At 48.7% G+C, this 15,667-nt stretch overlaps 1 protein-coding gene across 1 annotated transcript in view; it reads left to right on the top strand.

Annotated features, from left to right (window-relative positions):
• Positions 1-15,667, top strand: part of ANO7 (anoctamin 7) — a 221,107-nt gene that overhangs the window by 112,456 nt on the left and 92,984 nt on the right. Inside the window, exon 5 of the mRNA XM_078640414.1 lies at positions 48-184. Coding sequence (XP_078496540.1) covers positions 48-184 — 137 coding nt within the window. The remainder of the gene's footprint in view (positions 1-47; positions 185-15,667) is intronic.

Below are 15,667 nucleotides of genomic sequence, written 5' to 3'. Positions count from 1 at the left end.
CAATCTTAACTGAAATCCTGGTTTAATACTATCTTTTATCTTGTAAGGCGCAACCCAATCCAGACAGAAACACATCAGATGAATTTCTGAAGAAGCTGTACATCCCCAATCCCATGTACGAGCGGGTCCCAAACAAGCCCATGGATTACTACACCTGTGCTTTCCGCAAGTCAAAGCTAGACAGGTGAGTCTGTGGTAAACACACCTGCACCCTCTGGTGGATGAAGCTTGACAGGTGAGTGTGTGGTTAATATACCTGTGCCTTAAGCAGATGGAAGTTTGGCAGGTAAGTCTAGGGCTGCTACACTCTTGCCAACCATGGATTAAAACCTGTCAGGTGAGAATGTGGTGCAGACAACTTTTCTATATATGGACATTTTTCCTGCTCCTTCCAAATACTGTATTAGCATTATAAGAAGGGAACTGGATGTACCAGTATCTGCATTACACATACTCTCAAGTACGAATGATTACTAAAGCCTTCAAACTCCTCGAAGAGGGAGAGATGGAGAGCATGCTCATTTAAAACAGTATTTCCGCCATGATTGCAGAGCATTTCCATCATGTGTATTGACCATCACCTGTCTACAGCAAATACGGGGTCTTTAACATTTAGGCAGAAGCCAGTGGCTGTCATTTGTTTCTTCTGTAGTTCTTTATGGCATTTTCCAACATGTATCAACTTATACATTCAATAGTGTAATTGGGTTCATTGAGAAACAAGAACAATTGCACAGTATAAGTTTCTGTCTCAAAGGACTCCATAGGTAATCAAGTGTCTCAGGCTTCCTGATACGAACAATCCATTGTTCCAGTGTCCAGGGCCTGTATGCTTTATCGGTAGTCAGATAGAGCCGTCTGGGCCTCCTACTCATAGGAAATACTACAGATTTTCATAGTAACTAAACAACAGTTATCCAGCGCTCATTTGAGGCATAACCATTAGTGCCTATTATGTACAATCCACCAGTTGGTGCCATGTAGGGGGTTGCGATGCCTAATGTCATCTAAGTTTAGAGTGGGGGGGAAATGGGGACCCCGTCCATCCCTATGAGCTCGCTGAGGAAGGTGTAATTGTATACAATGCATGGAGGTGGTGGGTGGCACAGTGTTGCAAAGGCTAATACAGGTGTATAGTCAGTGTATTGTCTACAGTCAACAGGGAAGTTCATCCCTCCACCACCAATGGCTGCATAAGGTAGGCCATCAACCAATATGGGCCATACCTCAGGGTGATTGTTCTTCTGTCTTTGCCCTTAGTTTGTCCAGGTATATTCCCAAGCGTCACATTCAGGCACCAGCGCAGTTGCCGTCTCACTGGTTGTCCATTTAACAAGATCCCTATGATCCCTAAGCCACAGGGACAGTTCAGGAGCCCATGCAGACTTCCACGCCATCCCTATATAGTGCTTCAGCAGAATGAACTTTGTGATGTATTTGTTCCTCGTGTATGGGAAGTCAGCCGCAGTAGGGATTGTAAGGGGTCTACCTGTAGGAGTTGGTCCATTATGTCCATAAGTGTCATCACTGCTGTCATCTAATACCATTCAATCTACGGGCAGGCCCACACTAAATGGTGAAAATCTGCCTCTGGGCATATACACCGAGGCCACAGCGAGACTATTCCTTGGAAGATAAGGTGTAACCGTGTGGGGGTTAGATATGTTTGATGTAGGTAGTTGAACTGCATGTTTTTCAGTCGTGGCTCTCTAGAGACCCTCTGAACCGACCAAGGGATTATTGCCTATCCATAAACTCCTGCCTGAGCAATAGAGCCCATTTATCTTAGGGTGTTTAGGGTCAGGCTACAGAATTCCAGCAACTCCTTGTAGAGTAATGTAATTACTCACCTACCTGCTCCATGCTCCAGTAACAATAGCACAGTTAAAGAAATCATGGTTTCGTGCAGTCAAGTCCCTGATCACAGCCATCAGGGAATTATGGGTCAAGAACTGACCCTCATTAAGCTTGTAACACTCCCTGAGATCCTGAAAGGTCAGCAGAGTTTTGTGTTCATAAAAGTCACCTATCTTAATAATATCTGCCTTCGTCGACGGTCTTCTATTGTGCCAGACTGCCACTCTACGAATGCAGGGAGTGGGTAGGGATGGCGCATATGGTGTGGGACCGAGCCTCTATTTTACATACACGGCAACAATGTTTGGCCTCTTAGACGAGACATCCTGCATTCGGAGCCTCTCTTTGGAGGTCCATAAGCTACTTTAGTATAACTCGACCGCCACTGGCTTGCGTAACCATTGACTGCTGAGGGTTGGGAGAGTTTGACCACCAGCACATGGGGCACTTGACCTGTGCCACCGCACACAGCTCATAATGTGGAGCCCTAAGCCACCCTTTCACCAACGTAGCATACAATTTGTGGAGAGCCACTCGCATTCTCCCCTTACCCCATATCAGACCCCGGAAAGGATGGTGTTGAGATCTGAAAGTAGCACCAGGCGAGGGGGATCAGAAGCGCTGATAAAGTGGACGAACAACCGGGTTAGTATTAGCATTTTCGCCATTGCAACGCTACCCAATGGGGAGAGCAGATAAGACTTCCAGAATGGCAATGGGCTATGCACACCAGCCATCCTTGCCCCCAGGTTAGCCTGCACCAGGTCGTCATCCGAATGGTAAACGTTGTCCCCCAGATAGCAGAAAGGATTATATTGCCATGGTAACCCCAGGTGCTGATGTCCTCCCATTCTAGTTGAAAGAAAAGAGTCAAGATTTAGTCCAGTTCAGTCTTAAGCCAGAGACCACTCCAACCTCTTCCAGCATTTCCATCACTCGGGATATGTCTCTATGAACGTCTCTGAGACTGATTTGGGCATCATCTGCGTAAAGCAAAATTGCCTCCCATGTATCACCACTTGGTATCCCCCACTGTGGGCCTCATTGTTAGAACTGTCCCGCCAGTGGTTCCATTGCTAGGGCAAATAGGGTTGGTGAGAGTGGTCAGTCCTTCTGGTGTTCTTGTTCACCTGAAAGTTCACAGAGACGTCTCTGCCTGTGTGCGCTCTGGCAACTGGTTCTGTCTACAGGAAATCGATCCAACATAGTATCTCAGGTGCTATGCCCATTCTAAGTAATACTATCTGAAGAAAAGGCCAGTCCAGTGTGTTGAAGGCTTTTTCAATGTCTAAGGAGAGCCCCACGTATGGGGATGTCGTGGGAGGGTGCTCTTCCAAAAGGCAGAAAAAGCTCCTCAGATTGAGAAACATGTAAAGCATGGTGTACCAACGTAGGAAGTCACAGCAGCCAATTGAAGATTATCTTCCCAAGGAACTTGCATTCCATATTGAGAAGAGAAAGTGGGCGATAGGAGCGCACCTTCACTGGGTCATGATCCGGTTTACAGAGGACTACGATTATCGCCTCTCTCAGAGAAGACAGTAATGCGCCCCTGTCCTTAGCAAATACACACATATGGAACAACTGCGGGACTAGGGTTGCCTTATAGGTTGTGTAAAATTCCACACAAAACCCATCTGTCCATAGGGTTTTATTACAGGTCATCTGGTCGATCACGTCGTGGACTTTGCGATCGATTGCCATTCATCGAGAGAGTGACGCTGTAGGAGACACAAGCATGGGATTGGCAGGCTGTCTTGGTAGCACTGTAATATTGGTTCCTTGTGTCTTTCTCTCTCATGATACAGGTAGCTGGAATAGTCAAAAATACTGTAATAATATCACCCTGCGCATTGAGAATATCTCCAGTCTGGGCTCGAATGGCATTCAGTTGTGGTCTATCCACTTCTGAGTGCAGCATCCAAGCCAGTATTAGCCATGCTGTGTCTCACTCTGCATGCTGTTTGCCTATGTATTCTGCGTAGTATAGCTTCCCAGGCCTCTCCATGAGTTCGCTATGGTTGGCTCTAAGTTCGTCCAAATGTGCCTTGCCCTCTCCCGTCTGCACCTTGCCTGGGGTATGAAGTTCTACTTGATCGCGCATGGCAGGGTAGGCTTCACGCCGAACTATGTCTTGATGTTTAGGCCCGCATGACCACCTTAAAGGTGTTCTACTCCACCCCAGATTCAGTTGCTGTTCCATTGTTGTCCTCAAATTATTGGGTAATGTGTGTGTCCAAGGTCTCTCAGAATGTGTCTTCGTGCATGACCTGTGTGTGCAACCTCCATGTGGGTATCGGAGTTTGTTGCCTGCCCAGTGTATCGTCATCTTAAGAGGGCTGTCATCCTAGATATGCATTGTCCAATGACAACTGTAACCTTATTGGGGCCACAGAGAAGGAGGTAATTTCTGGTGTGAAGTAGGTGAACCGGGTAGCAATATGAATATTCCCTCGAAATGTGATTCATGGATGGTTAGGACTGCCAAAGCAGCCTGCAACAGAGGGGTCAATCTATGGATTGCAGTGTCATGCTTGAAGTTAAATTCCCCGCCCCATATACTCGGTGCGTTTAAATCCTGTACCATTGTGTGAGCTAGGCTGTCTAGGAATTGTGATTGACCAGTGTTAGGAGCATAAAGCACAACTAACCTGAACAGTGCACCATCCAGCCTACCATCCACCACCACATGGTGCCCATCCAGGGTTATCAGTTTAAATATGATCACTCGAAGTACCGCCGGCGCCACCCAAAGCAGCACCCCCTGGCAAACGCTGAATAGGAGATGTCAATGAGTTGGTCTCTCCAGCTGAGGTTGACAGTGACTGTAAGTAGCATAAAAAACGTTTTAGAGGGACTGGTTCCGCAAAGACTTATGGACCCTACATAAGTTAGGATCTGTATGCTAGATTTAATACTGGCCAGTGAGGAATAGGTGATCAAGGTATAAACCGTTGCCTAGTATGCTGGACTGATTATCACCTCATTAAGTTTCTAATAAGCCACCAAAACCAACACAGTAGCTCTGTGGAGAAATTATAATACATGGATATATACGTGCATATGTGTGTGCTATTCTTATTTTAGGTGTTAATCATATTAAAGTGCTACGTAAATGATGGTGTCATAAAAAAGATAAAAGCACCTTCTCCTAATTTAGGAAGGGCAATATTTAAATTTTTTTTAAATACCCTTCACACACTGAAATCTGATTCAGTGTCATGCTTCATCATTGGGGTCTTCCTGCCCCTCTACGGGACGGAGCGTGCTACGACCTACGTAGACACGGGAGCACTGTGTTTTGTGGTTGGTGATTATGTGTAGTACTTGGGATTGAGAAAAAAAGTGTGCAATGGTTAGAAATTCTCTGGTTAGTGGAAAAAATAAACTTTATGGTGGGTCACCCTCTACAAGGACAAGACCTTGTAGAGGGTGACCGATCATAGTACACCATCTAAACCTCCCTATTTTTACTATTCTCAGCTAGGGAAGGCAATAAAGTATATTTTTCCACTAGCCAGAACATTTTTAACCATTACAAAATCTGCAAGCTGGCTCAAAATTCTGTGGACCACTCCCATGGGTTGTGTGAGGTGTCACATTCATAAGGAGATCTAGCCTACAGCAGGCTATCGAGTAAGAAGATTGGGACTGTCCTAGGGGCTAATGGGATACCTAGAACACATATTTCAGATACTGGACCACTTTCTATGATCAGTTTGAAATACTTATAGCTAAGACTAAAGTCTTGAGCTCCTTGAAATATATAACACCACAGAGCATCTTTAAAGAGGTAGCCAACAGTCAATTGCTTATAGGTTGCCTTTGGAGCTAATGACTTATTATATTAATTAATTAGGGATAACATGTAGGTCAATCAGAAAGCATTGATTCTGGCACTGTTAAAAAAAAACAAATGGACCCTTCAGATCTAACATAGTATCTTCCAGTTTTTAACTTGCCTTCTCTGGGTAGTATCTTGAGAATGCCATGATTAGAAAGATTCAATCTTGCATTGAGTGAAGCTGTATATTGGATAAAAGACTGGATAGATTTAGGCCACGCTGCAGTGCAGAAGGAATCTTTATGTCTATTGTCAATGAGCTGTGGTTAGAAGAGGACAATGGACAACCAGTGATTTTTTTGGATCAGTCCACAGACTTCTACACAGTCAACCATTATATGCTAATACTGAGACTAAAAATGGTTGGAAGAAGAGCAGGGTGATGTCTCAGGACATTTGCCTTGCCCATGTCTCATTAAACACTACTCTGTTACATGTGGAGCCCCATAAGGTTCAGCCTTTTCTCTAGTTGTATTTAATATCTGCCTGCTTACCATACTGATTATATTAATTTAATTTTTAAGTAGAAACTGCTGTACAAAACCAATAAAGTGAACGTTGGAAATTGTATGCTGGCTATTTATTATTAGATGGAAATAAACTACCTATTATTGAATCCAACCAAAAGAGAGATTCTGTTGGTGGGAAACAAGAACCCTACTGATCAGAGGAAATTTGACACGCATAATCGAGTCCTTGTCTATCTCCGGTCACCATGGTAGATCAATTTGGCTTAATAACGGATAGTAACTGCTCTCTTGAACCCAAGTCCAAAATGATAATGAATCTGTCTTTTATCACTTGAAGGTGTTAAGAAAATGTACAATATTGTAGTATCCTTAAAAAAAAACAGAAAATAAAAATGTTGATCCTCTAAAGTGAGATTAAGTTAACGGAGCCCGGATTATTTGATCCATGGTCTCACACTAACATTGCAACCAAAAGCCTCCACTGACATCCATGAAAGCCAAATTCTCAAATAAGTTCTTGTGCTTCATATAAGTCTACCTAGAAGGATTTACACCCATATGCCTCCAAGATAAAAAATTTAAAAAAACGTATTGCGCTTTTTTTAGCTTGCTGCACACAAATAACGAATATAAAAGTAATGGCGACCTCATCTACACGAGGCTTCGATGCAAGGATTTTTGGCGACCCCAGATCAAATGACATTGGCCGTTTGGATGTTCTCTTTCATTCTGCATCAAAGCTGGTTTTGAAATCTTGTGTTTCAAAATGGCGCAGTTTTTACCCAATTGTATTGCACCTTAAGGCAGCTGCTTAGAATGGCCTTAATGTATCACAGGCCCTATGTAAAATGCCTCTGCAATAACCTTCCTTCAGACATTAGCAAGGCACACACCGTCAATGTCTTCAAAAGCAAATTAAAAGCCCGCCTCTTCTGACACAATAATATGAACTAGTAAAATGGCGAAGAAATGCCTAAGAAAAAGCTTACAGTGAAATACATACATATAAAAAATAGGAACAATGAACAATGAAACACCTGACAACGAAGATTCATTTGTAAACTGGTTCACATAACAATAATGTTAATAATGAAATGCCTTCCAATGAAAATACAAATTATGCAATGGCAATAAAATTGGCTGTAGCGTTTTCCCCAGTCTTGGAGCTTGTAAATGAAATACGCCACACAGTAGTTGCAGTCTAACATTTCTTTATTCCTCAGCATACACTCATACATTGCACATTACATCATACTTCACATTAACCACATGTTTACACCTCCAATCGCATAACTTAATTCCTCTTCAAAGTCCGCCCAGAACCACAACGGTCCTAGTGCGCATGACATCAATATGCTCACCCTTTGTTAAATGAAAAGTAGCAGACATCACTAGAACAACATTTCCTCAATTAGTCAGAGAGATGCTTGCACTTATCTGCCAGCTCAGGTGAGCGAGATGATCAAGGTACACCCTTATCGGGCAACGGTGATATAGGCTTAGGCACTTGAGCTGGACCTGCTGGAGGGGCTGCCTCATGCACGGTTTAGTGACTCGTAGGCATATGAAATATGATGTGTCCTGAGTGATGAATTGTCCAGGATGATGTGCTGTCACCATTCATCCCATCCACGCCACAACCTGTGGCAAAAGGAGTTTCCATTTTCTGTCTTTGTTTCTTCTTACCCAGTAACCAGTTTCCTTTGTCAAAGACTGTCTCTTGGGCATGGCGATGCTGATCTGCATACATTTTTGTTTTTCCTTTTCCGAGTCGCGTTGGTGTCTTTAACCCTGTCAGTGTTCACTGACCGTCCGGGACCAATTGCGATAATTTTGTTTTGATACCTCTCACAAATAGCAAGGTGGGTGGACTCTCACCAGTTGTGGAGTGAGGAATTGATCGATAGGCCCGGAAGGCCTGACAAATCACTTGATTTCAGATCGATTCCCTCCATGGACGCTCATTGAATGACCCTCTTGAGGGTTCCCATGAATCGTTCACTACACCATTGGCCTGGGGCCATGTACTCCTTTGGTGTTTGACATTAAGTCGGACAACAAATTCTTTGAACTCTTTGCTGTTAAAGGGTGGGCCGTTGTCATATTTGAGGATTTTGGGGCTGCCCTATGTTGCAAAGATGTCATCAAGCCATTCTATGACTTCGTAATGGGTTGTCGAAGATAAGTCTTCAATGAAAGGAAATGTGAATAGTTGTCTATGACCACCATGACATGGTGTCCATTTCCTAAAGGCCCCAAAAAATCAACTGCGATCCTCTCCCAGGCTTGGGCAGAAAGGTCAGACATTGTCACTGGGTGCTGAGTTACCTTGGGGGACAAGCTGTTGTATATGTGGCACACTTTCAGCTCTTACTCAACTCGTTTATCTAGCTGAGGGAACCACAATCGATCTCTTAGGGCTCCCATAGTGGCCATAGTGTCGTTCATGAGCCAGTTCAATGACCTGCTGTCTTAGACTTTCAGGTATAACGATTCTTTTTTTTTTTTTTTTTTTTTTTTTGGGTGTTCAAATCTGCTTTATTGAGGAAAGTACAGTAGGATACACAGCTTGAGGCGCCCACAACCCGGAGGCCGGCAGCAATAGAGGAGTAACAATACACAGCCTTGTAGCCGGCATCCCGGGGGCCCGGCGGCACATTACAGAGATATATAGCGTCTCAGCAGCGTCCGGTGAAGCAGGCCAAGTAAGGATGAGCAGCAGTCGAACAGGTTTTTTTTTTTTTGTGAGCGAGAGAAGAGTCTCACTACTTTTTTGTAGTATGGAAAATAAGAAACAAAAGAACATCCCAACGAGGTTACAACTAAGCGGTAGTGCATGACTGTGCGATGATAATGTATGGTAGTGGTGTAGCGTGGCGGCTCTGCTAGGTGCTGTCGTGTGGGGAGGTGACTGTCCCGGGCTCAAATTCCTAGTATATTGGCAGTTCGTGGGGGTGACAGTGCCAGAATCTACGGAGTATGCAGGATAGTTCTCCCCAGAGGGGGGGGGGCCCTTCGTCTACATGGCAGGGAGGGAGCATAGGCACAGGAAGGGGCGAGGGGGCAGCACTGTTTAGGCAGGGGCCATTCGCTCTACGAGGAGACAGCAGGGGCAGAGAGGCCCGTCAAGTGGAGGAAGGCAGCACGCTTCTTCCATGGTCACGAATCAAAATGTAGTAAAAAAGGTTATTGTGATTGGGAAGTGGTAGGCTCATCGCCCGATTGTGCATCATCGTCTGAGCGTTTAAGCAAGTAGTGTACTAGTGGATCCCAAATGTTCCTAGGTCTACTTGTGAGAGGCAATAATTCAGAAAAAGTGGTATGTTGGTCTTGGCAATATGTTAAGTCAGTTAGCCAGTCTTTGAACTTGGGCGCTCTGCCTCTGCTCCAACGGCAAGCAACACGTCGCTTGGCCAAGAGGAATGCTATGTCGGCGAATTTTCTGCATCCCTTAGATAAGTGCTTGGTATATCCAAGGATGGCTACCAGAGGGTCCGCAGGAATCTCCTCATCCACCATCTCCGCAACAGCCTCGATGACCTGTCGCCAGTAGTCAGCAACCTGGGGGCAGGACCATGCCAAGTGGAGAAAGTCAGCATGTTCGGCTCTACATCGTTCACAGCGGTCACTATCGGCCAGCCCGAACCTGTATTTCCGGACCGGTGTGTAATAAATCCTCTGCAGGAATTTATAATGTATAATTTTCAACCTGCAGCTGGCAGAAATGCGGGAAGTCAATGTACAGCAGTACTTCCATTGGTCGTCCGAGACATCAGTGTCGAGTTCCGCTGACCAGTGCGATCGGGCAGCAGAGATCGGTAAAGGAGCAGCTCCGCGATATTGGCGGTAGAGCCCAGAGACCAAATGGGTCCCATCCTGTGACTCCAAAAGGTAGTGTAGCGGTGGCAAGGTCGCAGGTTCAGCAGGGTAATCGGGAAGGATGTCTCGCATCCCAGCGCGCAGTCGAATATAGTAAAAGAGTTCAAGGGGCGTGTGTGCTTGCGTTTTGAAAAAAAGTTCAGCCGATTTGAAAAGTCCGTTGTGAAACAGATCTCCCCAGCAGGTGATATGGAGCTTGTCACAGAGCTGCCGGAACCCCAGTTCCGATAACAAGGCAAGCTGCGGGTGATAGGCAAGAGGAAGTCTAGGGGAGTAGGGCAGTGTGCAGTGCAGCCGCCGAGCGATGCGTCGCCACGCATCTAGTGTGCAGGAGACCGAGGTATTCGAAGTAGTGATGGAAGTCTCGGGACAGTGTATCAGGCCGTTCAACGGAAGTGGGTGTGCTATCCAGTCTTCCACCGCTATGTGTGGCATGAAGGGAGTAGGAGCCAACCAGTGGTTGGCAAAATGCGCTTGTGCGCACAGGTAGTATGCTTCGAAATCAGGGATGTCGAAGCCGCCTTGGTCATAGGGAAGGGTCAATGTGGACCATTTTAATCGGGGGGATTTGCCACCCCAAAAGAGTCTGCGCAGTTCCGCGCGGAGTGTCTTGAAAAAGAAGGCACCAGGGTAGTAGGGGATATTGAGGAAAAAGTACAGGAAACGGGGCAATATTACCATTTTTATGAGGGAGGCCCTGCCAGCCATGGAGAGAGGCAACGTGATCCACCTATCGACGGAGGCAGCCAGTTTGGTTATGGCTACTCCATAATTGGAGCGGAGCGTCTCATCCTTATCTCGCGCCACACGGATCCCCAAGTAGCGAAGATCATCTCGGCACCACACCAACGGGTAATCTAGTGGGAAGTCGCGTATCGCATCAGTAAGGGGAAAAAATTGCGATTTAGACCAGTTGATGTGAACACCGGACATTCCTCCAAAAAGGACGAACTCACGAAGTAGGGGGTTAAGGTGTAGATCCGGGAATTTGACGTATAGTGTGATGTCATCCGCATAGAGGGACACATCGATTTGCCGCTGCAAGCATTGTACCGCTCCCGCTCGGTGTAACTGGCGCAGGCGGCACGCTAGTGGTCCAACCCCAATAGCGAATAATAGAGGCGAGAGCGGGCACCCCTGGCGGGTGCCCCTCGTAAGGTTGATGGGTGGCGACAGTTTCCCATTTATCAGTACTCTCGCCGTGGGATCCGTGTATAGGAGGCGCACCCAGGCTAAGAACAGTTTAGGGAAACCCATGCGGGCCAGGACCGAGAAGAGGTAGGGCCATTCGACAGAGTCGAACGCCTTGGTAGCGTCCAGGAAAACAGCCGCCACGGGGACATCAGGATGGACCGAGCGAAGCAGGGAGAAAAGGGTGCGGAGATTATGGGAAGTAGACCTACCCGCCACGAAGCCAGATTGGTCGGGCTGGACAACTCTAGTCATGAGCAGTGAGAGTCTCGTGGCAAGAACCTTGGCGAGGATCTTCACATCACAGTTTAGAAGGGAGAGTGGACGGTAAGAGTCACAGGAGGTGGGTTCCTTACCAGGTTTCAGGAGAGAAGTGATAACCACCTCGCGCATAGAGCGGGGTAATACCCCATCAGCTAATGATTCGGTGAAGACTTCGCTAAGCACGGGTGCCATGATATCAATATAAGCTTTGTAGAATTCGGCTGGGATGCCATCGAGCCCCGGGGCCTTTCCATTTTGGAGGGACATAATGGCCTCGCGAACCTCATCGAGCTCGAAAGGCGCTGCAAGGAACTCCCTATCGCCATCGCTGAGCCAGCAGAGCGCTACTTCGTTCAAATAGTCAGCGTATGGAGCATCCGCCTCCGCCTTGGATGTGTATAGTGTCGAGTAGTGCGTCGTGAAGGCAGTGAGTATCGCATCCGATTCTCTAGTGACAGCGCCAGTCTCATCAGTGAGCTCTAATATGGTGTTGTGTTCTCGTGGTGTACGCGTGAGTGAGGCCAGCACTTTACCAGGCCTATCCCCTTCACAGTATCTCCGGGCCACCCAGTGTTTGCCCCGGTATTTCGCCTCCCTGGCAGCCTCTTCCTCATATTTGGACAGTGTGTCTCTAAAGGCTATCTGTAGGTGTGGGTCATCCCCCGCCGCCATTTGGATCTCTAGTGTACGCAGCTCTCCCTCTAGTGTGGTGATGGTACGTAGAATATCTCGCAGGACCCCATGGCTTTTGGAAATGCAGAAACCCCTTATAGTGACCTTGAAAGCCTCCCATATGTGTTCCACTGACTCCACTGAGCCCTTGTTCCTAGGGAAGAAATCCCTAATCTCCTCACCCAGCTCTGTGCGAAAAAGCTCGTCAAGAAGCATATCGGGGCCTAGTCTCCACTGTGGTCTCGGACTGTCCCATCCAGGAGTTCGGAATTGCAGTCTAACAGGGCTGTGATCTGAATAGGTTCTGGGCAAATGGTCAACTCCCAATAGTTCCTTAGTGATGTCTCGAGTTACCAAAAAGTAATCCAAGCGCGCCCATGTCCCGGTGTGAGGTGTGAAGTGCGTGCCCTCCCGTCCGTGGGGATGTAGTTGTCGCCAGGCATCGAACAGACCACCTTCCTCCACCACTCCCTCCAAAACCTCCCTGGCTCGGGGCTTGTAGGAACTAACACCATCCGCTCTGTCCAGGGAGGGCGCCAGCGCCAGATTAAAATCACCACCCCAGATGACATGTCGTGCTCCGATTGAAACAATTTTACCCCACAGTGTGGAAAAAAAGACAGGTGAGTCAATATTCGGTGCATACATTGAGACAAATAGATAGGTGTCACGTCCCACCCTACCCCACAGCAAAACATACCGCCCCTCCCTGTCCACCTCCTCCCCAAAGCGGTGGAAAGGCACGCCACGGGCAACAAGTATCGCCACACCCCTTGCATATGACGAATAGGAGGAAAATGCGCGGGTCCCTGCCCATTTCAGTCCAAATGGGGTGCTTCTGCGTATGGGCATGTGTGTCTCTTGCAGCATAGCAACTTGTATATGATGTCTATTTAAGTAGGCAATAACATTCCTGCATTTCCTAGCATCGTTCAACCCCCGAACATTCCATGAAAGACATGTCAGTCGCGCAGTCGAGTTCACAGCGGCCATGGGCATAGCGACAGTAAAGAAGAAGGTGCCCAAGTGGGCCAAACCATGAATCCACACCCGCACCCGAAGAGCCAAGTCACACACCAGGCTAGGAAATATATGCACAGTCCATGCAATGGTAACCTCACGCAATCCAACCTCCCCCCACCCACCCCAGCATCCCAAACATGCCAGCAGCCATGAAACCCCCAAAAACGACCCCCCCTCTTCCCCCTCCCCCCCAACTTCAGAGAGGCAAACAGCCAAACAAACAATAAGTCAGCAGGGAATACCCGACAGGGGTACATCTGAAAGTGCGCGCTGCCACTATCCGGCCCATAGCTCCAATCTGTACCGCCCTCGGTGGAGTCTAGGGCCGAGAGAGTGGTCCTTGGTATACGTTACCACTGGGGTGCAATGTCCAGAAAGATCGCCGCTCATGTATCTCTCCATCTCCCAAATGGTGAATCAGCGCCAGCCAGCGATTAGGTACGTTGCAGTCGTAGGTCGAAGTATGTAAAGGCCATTAGTCCTCATGGTGCTCTGGAGGTAGATCAATGTTCTCTAGTTCGTCCACAGGTGCATGGTCGTCCCTGCGTGCTCTCCGGAGCGACTTAAGGAAATCCTCGGCTTTCTGCGGGTTGGTGAAAAAGCATTGCTTGCCCTGGTGAGTAACTCTCAGCTTCGCCGGGTACAAGAGTGCATAGTCTATTTGAGCCTCCCGCAGTTTCTTCTTCACTGGAAGGAATTTGCGCCGCTCATCCTGAACCATCGGCGTGAAATCAGGATAGATGGAGAATGTGATGCCCTCAAACCTCAGTGATCTTTGTGTCCGGGCTGCTCGGAGGGCCGTGTCGCGATCACGATAATTCAGAAGACGAGCAATTATAGGTCTCGGTGGTAGGCCAGGTTGGGGCACAGGCGCCAGGGAGCGATGGGCCCTCTCCACTATGAACTGGGATGAGAAAGCTTCCTCTCCGATTGAGCCCTTGAGTAATTTCTCCACATAGAGCTCCATTCTGCCCGTGGCAGTGGACTCCGGCACGTTAGTAATGCGAATGTTGTTCCGGCGGCTTCGTGCTTCCAAGTCCTCATTCTTTGCCGCAATGATGCGGAGGAGGTTATCCATTCTCGCCAACTGTGTCGCGTGGGACGCGGCGGCGTCAGTGTTGTCGGAGATTCTTTGTTCCGCAGTTGTGAGGCGTTCCTCATGGCGGTCCACTTTATGGACCAAGGCGTCCAGTCGGGCTGTGACGCCGTCCACCTTCTCCACCACGGTAGCGAATCCTTGACGCATTTCCTGTAGCAGGTTGGTAATGTCCGCAGCAGGGGCAATAGGTGGGGCAGGTTGTGGAGGCGGCACGCTGGGCCCCGGGTTCATCTGTGTCGATGTAGTGCCCTTGCGAGAGTTATCGAAGCTCAGCTTAGGCTGGCGAGTGTCAGGTCGTCCCATGGTAGTGACCAGAGGCAAGTGAGAGTTCAAACAGAATAGGGAAGGTTGAAAGAGCAATGCGGGTGATAAGCAGCCAGTTGCAGGTCAGAAGGGCCTCAGGCTTGGAGCGCTGCAGTGTCACGTAATATGGACGGTGCCACCAGTAGCGCCACGTGTCCACCGAATGCACGATGACAGCGGCCGCCCGTTCTGTCTTGGGCACTCAGCCGCAGCCTCAGGAACCTGCCACGCAGTATCCAGGTAATGTGAAGGCCGAGGCACCTCGACGGGTTGCAGGGTCAAATCCAGGGAAGCGTGCCCCACTAGACACCATCGGGTGTAACGCAACTCACCGGGCAGCGCCTTTGAGGTATGGCAGCCAGTCACCCCGAGTGCAGCCTCCAGCGCCTCCAGCGCTCGAAGGTCGCGCAGCGCCGTGCAGGCAAGCAGAGCGGGAAGCGACAGGGGGATTCCGCACAGATGGGGCAGCCCCGGCCCCCGGTCGATGATTCTGGTGGACAGCGCCGCGCAAATCCGGGCTTGCGGTGCTATGGAGGACAGGCACGGCGATCTGGCAGGGCCGTGGTAGCAGGCATCCCGGCAGGAGCAGTTCTCCCTCTGTACCGGTGAGGCGTCGTCTGGGAGGAGACCCAACGCGAGTTTGCAGCAGTCGCCTACCTGCTCAGCTCTCACCGCACGCCGGCTCAGAGGGATTAGGCAGGCGAGGTCTCAGTGCGGCCTGGGCGCCCCGTGGCAGGCCCCGGGGTGGCGTAGCTGTGGCGGCCGAGCGCCCTCCTCATGTAGCTCCAGGGCAGGTGTCGGGCAGTTTTCGGGAGCCCGTATCTCCGGCCCTGAGGATCGCAGCCACGTCAGACTTGGGACGAGTGTAGGGAGCACCTTCTGGATGCAGAATCCGGTCTCCTGGAGGCAACACGGCACCCCGTGGCGTAGGATTAAGGCAGGATTAGTGTCCAAGGAGCGGGAGCTGCTGGTCTAGGCAGCCATTCCGCAAGCGCGCCCTCTAGCGCCCCCCCAGGTATAACGATTCTTGAGTTTTGCAGTATTATGGCATCTTGGGTTACATCT

Source organism: Lissotriton helveticus, chromosome 5_1, assembly GCF_964261635.1.
Source record: "Lissotriton helveticus chromosome 5_1, aLisHel1.1, whole genome shotgun sequence".
In the NCBI taxonomy this organism is placed as follows: domain Eukaryota; kingdom Metazoa; phylum Chordata; class Amphibia; order Caudata; family Salamandridae; genus Lissotriton; species Lissotriton helveticus.
This window is presented reverse-complemented; position numbering and strand designations above follow the sequence as displayed.